The sequence below is a fragment of the Physeter macrocephalus genome, chromosome 12 (assembly GCF_002837175.3).
Source record: "Physeter macrocephalus isolate SW-GA chromosome 12, ASM283717v5, whole genome shotgun sequence".
NCBI lineage: Eukaryota > Metazoa > Chordata > Mammalia > Artiodactyla > Physeteridae > Physeter > Physeter macrocephalus.
The window spans coordinates 54,441,287-54,452,774 of record NC_041225.1 but is presented as its reverse complement, the minus strand read 5'-3'; the positions used below and the strand labels follow the sequence as shown (position 1 = coordinate 54,452,774).

Sequence of the window (11,488 nt, the reverse complement as noted above, 5' to 3'; positions counted from 1 at the left end):
TCCGCAACAGGAGAGGCCACGACAGTGAGAGGCCCGCGCACCGCGATGAAGAGTGGCCCCCGCTCGCCGCAACTAGAGAAAGCCCTCGCACAGAAACGAAGACCCAACGCAGCCAAAAATAAATAAATAAATTTTAAAGAAATTAAAAAATAATCAGGAAAATGCAAATCAAAACAACAGTTAGATACCATTTAAAACCCATCCAATTGGCAATATTTGAGGCTGGCTATACTAAGTGTTAGCACAGCTCTGTTGCTGTTATAACTATTATATGCTGCTGGTGGATATATAAATTGGTACAGCCCTCTTAGCAATTTGGCAACATGTGGTAGACTTGAGGGTGTGCCAGCTGTACCACCAAACAGTTCTGTTCCTGGGTACATCTTCTAGAGAAACATGGGTATGTGTGCACATAGAAACATGTATAAGCATGTTCTTTGCAAAATTGTTTGTAATAGAAGATATTGGAAACAATATTGTCCATGAACAGAATGTCTGAATTTATCATAATGTAGTCACTGTGCAAAACTGAGGCTGGCAGGTGATATGAGCTCAAGAAATCTTAGTCTGGTGTTCGCAAGTCTGTGTCAACATATTAAAATTGGTAAAAAAACCACAAGACGCAACAGAAAGAAAGTGAACATGAGTGAAGAAGAGCTATATGATATTAATTTTTGAGAGATATATCAAAGACTCCTTTTTTTGGCTAAATTTTAAAATTAAATTGTTAATTTGTCCTAAAAGTGAAAATATTTTAAACTAGATCCCTGGGCCACACCTGTGTCTTTACTAGCACTGTGAGTGATTGTGATGCACACCTTCTTGCTAAGATCTGCTGGCCAGAGGATCGCCTGGGAGGCCGTATTCTATACCTGGAGAATCAGTGCTTCTGCAGAACATGTCCTACAATTTGTCTTTTTTGACCTTCCTGGCATATCTATCTGGTTGCTAAAATCGGTGAGAACTTTGATATAGCCAAGTGCAGTGAAAGCAGGGCTTAGTGAGAGCATACAAACTGATGAGGTTGTTAATCTAAGGACAAAGAAATGTGATCAAAGAACCACCTAGACATACAGGAGAAAGGATGGCAAGAAAAAGCAAGATACTTAATTTAATCATCTGAAACTATTGATATTCTCCATTTTCTTTTGTTATAGAACAGTTCCAGAAATAATCCCAGAAAGGTGAAGAGGTGAGTATCATTATGCATTGAACATGTTTTGAAATGTAGTTTTATTTCAGACTTAGTTTATTAGCCTTCTTTATTAAGTCTTCAGTATCTGTAGAGTATTATATGCCCTTATTTGAGTGGAGTTTCAGAGTAGAAAGCATAATAAAGGCTCATTGAAATCTTGAAATCTATAAACAGTACTTTTAAATACGTAGAGAAATCTTTGAACATACGCACACACTACACTGTAGACATAAAGGCGTATGGGGCTATTGGTTGAGTAATTGGTTAAGGGCATTATTTTGGACGAGGCTGACAGAGGAAGTGGGTTTGGAGAGATGTTTTCACGAGAAGCGCATAATGGGAATTACCTGGCGGTCCAGTGGTTAGGACTCTGTGCTTTCACTGCGGGAGCCTAGGTTCAATCCCTGGTGGGGGAACTAAGATCCCACAGCTGTGTGGCACGGCCAGAACACACACACACACACACACACACACACACAAACACACACACACACACAAAAGAGAAGTGCATTATTTTGCAGATAAGCAGGTAGAGTAGAAATGGTATCATAACTTGGGGAAGAAAAAAAAAGACCAAATGTTATGTAAATTATGGTGACTTGGTTTCTTGAACTGAAAAGAAAAGCAAGGATGTCAGTATAGTCAGCAGTGAGAGCGAGATGGCAGCAGGAACCATTATAGGGCACCAGTACATTCCAAACAGTAGGTGATGTTTGCAGAGAGATGATGCCTGATGCGGGTATTTGAGTGAAGATGGGAGAGGTCTGTGTGTGAGATGATCAGGCTGTCAGTCGTGGTTCTAGTGTCAGGGAGGAGGGAGCAGGAGCATTTGTGAGACAGACTGTAAAGGAAGAGTAGACATGACTTGAGGGAACAGAGTTACAGAACTGGGTGAAGAAGATGCAAAGGAAAAAGGATACAAAGATTGTTCCTTGTGGATGAGATGCTGACAAGAGTCATGGCACTGATGGTGTTAAGGGAGTTGAAAACTTGACGGCTTAGGGGAGAGATAGCAATTTGTATTTGTTTAGTTTTGGGTGGTATTTGAACTTCCAGTTTTAGGAGGCTTACCACCAGCAAGGAATAAAGGTCAAAGGAAACACAACCAGGATGAGAGTTCAAAGAGATATATTTCCTGAGGTTTTGAGTCTAGAGGGAGAAAAAGAGAGGCCAGCGGCATGCTGACAATGAATGTGTTAATGCCAAAAGAGGAACCAAGAAAGGAGCGAAAAATAGAGGACAGAGAACCATATTGTTTCTAAAGAAAAAGGTTAGTATTTGCTACCTCATTATTCTAATAGTTGACTCAAAATATAAAAAGCCTAGTGCATGACATGAAACCTACTAATATAAACAAGTTACATTTGATTTCAGTTTTGAGTTTACGGGCTTCTCTTAACTTTTAGATCTTTGGCACCTAGATTTGACTCTCCTGTGAAGACGGAAGAAAACATTTATACTGTGGACTCCAGGTAAGAGGGAAAACTGTGAAAAAGAATTTGTTTAAGGATGCATTTGCTCCTCTGACAAAAGTTTCTTAAGGGACTGTTGAACATCAGGCAGGTTAAATTATATTTCTACCTGAACTGTTTAATTGTTTTAGCACAATCAGGCCCACAAAGGATCATTGTCTCTTGGAGGAACACAATTTAGATGAATTCAAATGAAATGTGGTAAGTGTAGATCTGTGTGATACTCAGGTGGATTTCTCTGACATCTATGGAAGGTTTTAATATTGAAAGCAAATATTTCCATAAACCAGTGATTTTTTTTTTTTCCGACAAAAGTACTCCTGCAGGAATCAGAATAGATCCACTTGGATCTGTTTTCCATTTTCCAGCTCCATAGCAGATTTCACTTTGAAAAGGGGTTGCTTTTGTGGTAGATCATGTGTTTGGGCTTAAATAAAGTATCTAAAACAAAGGAGGCCTATTTGCAACAGGGGGACATTGAATACGAGCTTAAAAAATAATAAAGAATCACCAAATATTTAATAAGTACCTAATTTATACCTGGCACTGTGCTGGACATTGGATTTATAGCAGGAACAAATAGAAACAGCTCCTGCCCTCCTGGAGTTTTGAGGGGATGATGATTACATGAAAAAGTCTGTAATTACAAACCGTGGTCAGAGGTCTGAAGGAAAAGCCGTGACATGGTTAGAAATGAAAGCAGAACCCTTGGATGTAGAGTGAGGGGTGAGGCAAGGCTTTCTCTGGGGTCACATTTGTGGGGAGGCCCTGAGCTTCTGCAAAAGAGCATGTGGGGGGCTTCCCTGGTGGCGCAGTGGTTGCGTGTCCGCCTGCCGATGCAGGAGAGCCGGGTTCGCGCCCCGGTCTGGGAGGATCCCACGTGCCGCGGAGCGGCTGGGCCCGCCGGCCATGGCCGCTGAGCCTGCGCGTCTGGGGCCTGTGCTCCGCAACGGGAGAGGCCGCAGCGGGGGGCAGGCCCGCATACCACAAAAAAAAAAAAAAAAAAAGAGCATGTGGGAAGGTGAAGGCGGGAAAGGTGATGTGAACGTCGGAGGAGCGGAGACAAGGCCGGGTGCTGGGAGGGCAGTGAGCAAGGGCCTGGGGTCACGAGACCAGCTGGAGAGGGAGGCAGGGGCTGGGCCCGCAGGCCATGGCCGCTGAGCCTGCGCGTCTGGGGCCTGTGCTCCGCAACGGGAGAGGCCGCAGCGGGGGGCAGGCCCGCATACCACAAAAAAAAAAAAAAAAAAAGAGCATGTGGGAAGGTGAAGGCGGGAAAGGTGATGTGAACGTCGGAGGAGCGGAGACAAGGCCGGGTGCTGGGAGGGCAGTGAGCAAGGGCCTGGGGTCACGAGACCAGCTGGAGAGGGAGGCAGGTGGCCCCTTGTAGCCCATGTAAGGGCTTTCTGGGCTTTGCTGAATGCAGGGGAGGGCTATGGGAGGGTTTAGGCAATAAACAGACGTGATCAGACTTAGTATTTATCACACTGGTTCCTTTGTGGATCACGGATTGGAGCGGAGGGAGGAGAGGAAGTGGAGTGTCGAGTGAACAAAGTTCTGCGGGAGTCTGATGGAAGTTTGGACTGATGGGGAAAGGTGGGCAGACACCAGCAGATGTGTTTTAGAAGGAGAATTGGCAGGGTTAATGATGGAATGTGGGGCATGAGGGAGAGGGGAAACCCAAGGAGTTGCCAACGTAGGCAGGCTCAGAGCATGTGCTCATTTCTCTTGTAACAGCTGGGTGGTAGCCAGGGAACACGGTGTGGCACTGTTTTCTGAAGTTTTATACTTTAGAAAGTTTTATACTTTTATACTATCCTTTGCAATTCAAGAATTTCTGTGAAGTGGATCCTTCTTATTCAGAAGAGGAGAGTCCTGCTTATTAGCCAGTCCATCTCACCAGTGCCGTTAAGGGAAAGTGGGAGGGTGGAAGTGGGGAGCAGTGAACCCTGAACCTCAGAATAACAGTAACTTTCATCTTTCAAGGTTTATCAGAGATTTTACAGAAGTAACACCAGTTGACGCAGGTGGATTTGGCCAAGTTTTCAAAGCCAAACACAGAATTGACGAGAAGACTTATGTTATTAAACGTGTTAAATATAATACTGAGTAAGTAGTAATATTTTATTTTTTTGAATGGGAAGGTGTTTTGAACCTGCAACTATTCGTTTTTACGTACTCTCTTCTGCACTAGCGTATTATTATTATTTTTTAGTCCTTCTTAAAAATGTCATTCTACCATGAGGAGCTTGGCTTACTCTGAAATGATCTCACTTTACCATGGTTACTTCAATTAAAAAATGGATATACCACTGATCATCCTTTTGAGGCTGTCTTGATGAAAACTAAAGTTATAAAATCATTTAGCTTAAGATGACCTTTGAGATTTTCTAGTTTCATCTCCTTATCTTACAGATGAGGGGACTGAGATCCAAAGATATGAACTGATTTGAGAAAGCTAAAAGCTACTGGGTGCTCATTGTCTATTATTGCATAATCCACCACTCCAAAATGTAGTGGCTTAAAAACACCTAGTTTTTACTATCTCTAGTGGTCCTATGAGTTGATTGTGCTCATCTGGGCCATTCTTCATGCATTTGCGATCAGGAGTCATCTGAAAGCTCGACAAGGCTGGACATCGGAGATGGCTCTCTCACATGGCTAGCAGTGATGCTGGCACTTGTTAACCAGAGTGCCTCCACATGGCCCCTTTATATGGTCTTGGCTTTTCACAACTTAGTTGTTGGGTTCTAAGAAGGACTGTCCCAGAGCAACTCATCCCAGGAGGGAGCAGTCTTGGGAGTTCCACATTATATTGGTTAAACAAAGTCACTAAGAGCAGCTCGAGGGGAGGGCAAATAGACTACCTCTTAATCTGAGGAGTGGATGCAAGTATGCGGAGAGAAGGAATTCATGATGACCATATTGGACACTATCTACTGTGGTAACAAGGTGGAGATTTAGAGCTCATCCTCTGAAATACCAATCTGCTGTGTTCCCACTATATACCAGTGCTTCCCATGTTTGTCTTACGTATTATCTGTGCCCTTCCCAAGCCACACCCCACTCCAATTACTGGATAGCAGAACTCCTTCAGGAAGGAAAACACAGAGGAAGCAGGTCTTAAATCACATGTTCACCAGTCTTGCTTTTTGTTTTCTGGCAGTTGTTACTATTTGTAACTTGGCCAGACTGATCCCTCAAGGACTAGAGAAGGAGATGGAAAAGGGATATGGGTGAAGGAAAATGACATGAGCAAAGGAGAAACAGGCATGGTGTCCCAGGTGCTCTTCATCCAGTTAAACCAACCTACTTTCTGTCCCATGGACAATGCCTTGCAGTTGAAATACCTTCTTACCTACTCAGCATCAAAACAAGGCTTTTTCCTTCTTCATCGTTTTGCTTAACAGGAATGAAATACGGTTGTTCCTTCTCTCCCCTAACATCTTTTTAATGGTAATACTTAATTATGATAAGGGTGCAGTATCTTGGACATTTCTAGTGGCTTCATAAATTGGTAAAACACAGTGAAAAATACACTTGGAGATATTAATCTAGAGCCATAAAAATGTTTATATGCTTTGACTCATGGATTTCCTATCTGGGAACCTATTCCAAGGATATTACCCAGATTATGGGAAAAGCTATTCAAGAAGATAAAAATCACAATCACAATGTCATTTATAGCAGTGAGAAATTAGAGCAAACAAAATGTTCAGCAATGAAGAAATGATTAAGTATGTTTTGTCCTCTCCCCTGATCAATGGCTATTTTGCAGTCATTAAAAATGAGGGTTATATACTGTAAATATTATACACGAAATAGTATGATGCTGGAAGTTGCTTTAGAATAATCCAGGGGGACGATGAGGAAGTAGGTAAGAGTATAAATGAAACAAGATTGGCCAGGAGTTAATAACTGTTTTATCTGATGAAACAGTGATGGCCAGGTAGAGGGTCATTCTACTATTTGCTCTACTTTTTTATACTTTTGAAATCTTACATTAAAAACTTTATATACGGTGGTTATACAGATTGTATAATAAACAGGAAAATTTTAAAGCTAATACATTATATGGAAAAAATAGGATAAAAATATACCCTATAATTACAAATATGTAAACATGTATATGAAGAAAGACTATAAGAAATAATCTAAAATAATAAATGATTATGTTAGAATTGTGTTGACATATGAGTAATTTTTTTCTTTATTTTTATAAATTTTACATCATATAGAACTTTTCAAATTAAAAAAAGAAACTATAAAATGTTTGCTTATTTTCTTATCCTTGAAATCTCAAATTTATTTATTCCATTTGGCATAGAATTGTCATAGCTCTTGACTACACATCCCTGTAAAGCTTCTACATTGTGCAATGAAATTTTAGTCTCTCTGCATAGATCACCCCCTTTGTGTACTTTTGCCACACACTGAAAATTCTGAATTAGGTTCTTCATGCTGCTTGTGTTACCTATCACTGCTGCCCAAATGGGGTTTGCTTATGAAACCCAAAGTGATTTTAACACAAGTCTAAATAAAACATAGGGGATGATTTATTTTAGCTCCTCCCCAGAAAAAAAAAATTCCATCACTGGCAGTTCACAGACTACTACGTATGACTTTTTTTTTTTTTTTTTTTTTTTTTTTTGTGATACACGGGCCTCTCACTGTTGTGGCCTCTCCCGTTGCGGGGCACAGGCTCCAGACGTACAGGCTCCGTGGCCATGGCTCACGGGCCCAGCCGCTCCGCGGCACGTGGGATCATCCCGGACCAGGGCACGAACCCACGCCCCCTGCATCAGCAGGCAGACCCTCAACCACCGCGCCACCAGGGAAGCCCGATGCAGGGACTTAGAGCTTGATAAATTGGCAAACGTTACTCCCACTCTCCCGGACCGGGGCACGAACCCAGGTCCCCTGCATCAGCAGGTGGATTCTCAACAACTGCGCCACCAGGGAAGCCCGACTACGTATGACTTTTAAACTGTGATGTTTGGAATAATTAAGTTACTGTTTTTTCTATTATGTTGAGAGTGAGAACAGCTGTGTTTTTTCTGTGTGTTCGCTCTTTCCTTTTGAGCACTGCTGGCTTCCATTCTAAAACTCAGTGTGGGAACCATGGTGACTGTTTAATAAGGGAATATAAGTAGTTGTCTCCTGTTGCTCGAGGTGTTTTGTTGTTGTTATCAGGGATGGATACTGACATGTTCCCTGTTTCTTTTAACTAGGAAAGTAGAGCGTGAAGTGAAAGCTTTGGCAATGCTTGATCATGCAAATATTGTTCACTACCACAGTTGTTGGGATGGGCTTGATTACGATCCTGAGCACAGCATAAATTATTCAAGGTAACTAAAAAGAAATTCCCATAGTCATAATGGGATAGGGGAAACAGTTATTTATTATGTGTGGGCCACTGGGTAAGGCCATTAATTATTACATTTAATAATCACAGCCAGAAACACTGAGACACTGTTATGCCTCTATTCTACAAGTAAGGAGACAATGAATAGTCTTTTTCTTGCTCCAAACTTGCTTTAAAAAACCTTTTTTTAATTGTCCTCCGTGGTTTTTGAAATCTCAGGTTTAGCTTTCCTGACTCTGTTAAGGTACAGGCTTGCTCACGTGCCCTGACTTCAGTCCAGGCCATAAACACAGTCTTGTGAAGAAGGTTTGAACTTGCTGTAGATGCTGCATTTGGAGGCTCCCCTCCCTCCTACACTGCCAACCCTCTTCTGTCCCTCTCACCTGGTTGGCAGGGTGCAGTCAAGGGGCCTCTTCTGAATGCAGTTATACCACTTATGGTCAGGTGGTGGGCAGTGAAAAGAATTCCAAGACCCTGAGCTGTGACGGGGGCATCTTCCCCCCAAACCTTGCATTACTGATGTTTTGTCTCAGATAAGCCACTGCAAAGGGACAGAAGGGTTTTAAAGAGCTGGCGCCTCCCTTGGAAAGTCACCCAGTATTTCTTGGAGACAGTCCTTTCAGTACAATCCTGAGGCCACTGTGGGCCTGTTCATTCACCGTCTCCATACCATGTAATTGAGAACTTTATCATCAGTTTCAGAAGTACCATCAGCATACAGACTTCTTCAGCTTTCAGCAAATTCCTGGCTACTTTTTTCTATTTTCTAGACAACATATGCTCAAAGAATTTAAATTAGTATTGAGGCCAACTTAGTTCAGAAAAAAAACCAAAAACCAAAACAAAACAAAAAACCATGGTTAGCAAAATCAGTCCTTCCTGCTATACCTCATAGCAATTTGTTGGCACTTTTCTTAGAGTTCTTATCCATGTACTGTTTTTTAGGTTTGTTTTTCCTTTATCTCTGGCCTATTAAACTATAATCCTCAAGACGGCAAGGATAGTGTCTAACTCACTTTCTTATCTTTAGATGCCTGTTCTGTGCCTTTCACCAAATAGCTGCTCAGTAGAGCAATGGTGAATTAATATATTTCAAAATTACTGTATATATTAATGAAATTTGGTTTTCTGCAATTCCATTGTATTTATGCTCCTATTCCTATCTATTAGCAAAGATAATCAAGGACCTTCAGCATCAAAGAATGGGCAGGCTGCTACTTTATAACTTAGCTAAACAAAGCTTTGGATACCTGGGAATTTATGATTTAAATAAAGACTGGGTTATTATGTTTTGCTTCAAATTTGTTATATTTAGGTTTCTGTTTTGAGACATATTTTGGCATTTTTAAGAAGATGCAATTTTTTTTTGTTGTTGTTGTTGTTGTTGTACACGGGCCTCTCACTGCTGTGGCCCCTCCAGCCGCGGAGCACAGGCTCCGGACGCGCAGGCTCAGCGGCCATGGCTCACGGGCCCAGCCGCTCTGCGGCATGTGGGATCCTCCCAGACCGGGGCACGAACCCCCGCACTCTGCATCGACAGGCGGACTCCCAACCACTGCGCCACCAGGGAAGCCCAGAAGATGCAATTTTTTAAATGGAATTTTAAAGTGTATTTTTTTTTTTTTTTGTGGTATGCGGGCCTCCCTCTGCCGTGGCCTCTCCCGTCGCGGAGCACAGGCTCCGGACGCGCAGGCTCAGCGGCCATGGCTCACGGGCCCAGCCGCTCCGCGGCATGTGGGATCCTCCCAGACCGGGGCGCGAACCCGGTTCCCCTGCATCGGCAGGCGGACGCGCAACCACTGCGCCACCAGGGAAGCCCTAAAGTGTATTTTTTAATAAATTTATTTTTATTGCTACTTCTAACATACTGTGAATTTTATACCCAGATCAAAGACTAGGTGCCTTTTCATCCAAATGGAATACTGTGATAAAGGGACATTGGAGCAATGGATTAACAGTAGAAGAGGCAAGGAACAAGACAAATGTTTGGCTTTGGTATTCTTTGAACAAATAACAGAAGGAGTGCATTACATACATTCAAAACAGTTAATTCATAGAGACCTTAAGGTAAGTGGAAAAAGTACTTTGTTAGGAAATGATAAACATAATTTATTAATTTAAAAGTCTATCTTCTTTAGTTTTAGAATCGATTGACAGTCATGAGACAATAACATCTCTGATCCTCTAAAGTTAGAATGGATCTAGCACTTGCCCCAAATACCAATCTATAGAACCACTCAGAAGGTCTCCAGGGCTGTAAACTTATGGAGACACTGAGCTCCACAGGAAGAAGCTCATTCACTTCTGGTTCTATTTGTCATCCTGGCTGATAGTCACACCCCAGTTGTAAACACTAAGAGCTTTAGTATACTGAACATTTGTGCAAATAATTATTGTGACTGGCACAGCCAGCTGGCTGCTCGGTCCCTGCCTCTACTGCTTCTCAGGCTTGTCTGAGAGGCAGAAGGGACTCTGGTAACTGGCTTTGGGAACATGGTTCTCTTAACCTTTCAGTCATTACTCTTGAGGGCAGTCACAGTCACTAGGTCCAGAGTCTAGAATTTTCTTGGCATTTGGTTAGACATCTCTGCCCCATGATTGGAAAATTGCAGTAATCCAAACCTTGGAACATGTAGCATATCTTTGTATTTTCATTTTCTTCTGGCTTCCTATCTTCTTTTATGGTCTAGTTGAGCAGTTTTCCCATTTCCTCCTCAAAAATGAAAGAAGAGAGACAGAAGAGCTTTCAGTCTCTCCTCCATACTCTCCTCCCTGTGATTTGCCTACGCTTATCACAAACTGGCCATGCTGAATCCTGTCACTGAACCTTTGCTCATGTTCTTGCATTGGACACTCTCTGCCTGTCCCCTTTGGTCCCAATTCCTTTATGAGCCTTTCCCAGTCACTCTGGATCAGACAGAAGTACCTTGTCTATGTGGACCTTGGCTCTCTGCTTACCCCACCTGTCTAAAACAGCCAGGAATGAGAAGCAAAGCAAAAAGTTCCTTGAGAAAAATAAGCAACCATGTACATAGTTGTTTGTTTGGCCTAGGTGGAAAAAGATGGCCCTTAAGAGGTATTGCATCCTTGGTCTGCCCAGGGGCTGGATGTCTGGTGCCTTCATGTAGGAGTCCACCTGGTTCCAGTATCTTTTTTTTTTTTTTTTTGATGTTAGGGGTAGGAGTTTAATTAATTAATTTATTTATTTTTGCTGTGTTGGGTCTTCATTTCTGTGCGAGGGCTTTCTCTAGTTGTGGCAAGCGGGGGCCACTCTTCATCGCGGTGCACAGGCCTCTCACTATCGCGGCCTCTCCTGTTGCGGAGCACAGGCTCCAGACGCGCAGGCTCAGTAATTGTGGCACACGGGCCTACTTGCTCCGCGGCATGTGGGATCCTCCCAGACCAGGGCTCGAACCCGTGTCCCCTGCATTCGCAGGCAGATTCTCAACCACTGCGCCA

At 42.7% G+C, this 11,488-nt stretch overlaps 1 protein-coding gene across 1 annotated transcript in view; it reads left to right on the top strand.

Moving 5' to 3' along the window:
• EIF2AK2 (eukaryotic translation initiation factor 2 alpha kinase 2) overlaps positions 1–11,488 on the top strand; it is a 43,803-nt gene that overhangs the window by 13,839 nt on the left and 18,476 nt on the right. The window contains exons 9-14 of the mRNA XM_055089119.1: positions 1,158–1,192; positions 2,602–2,667; positions 4,651–4,773; positions 7,896–8,012; positions 8,640–8,670; positions 11,017–11,030. Of these exons, the coding sequence (XP_054945094.1) occupies positions 1,158–1,192; positions 2,602–2,667; positions 4,651–4,773; positions 7,896–8,012; positions 8,640–8,670; positions 11,017–11,030 (386 nt within the window). The remainder of the gene's footprint in view (positions 1–1,157; positions 1,193–2,601; positions 2,668–4,650; positions 4,774–7,895; positions 8,013–8,639; positions 8,671–11,016; positions 11,031–11,488) is intronic.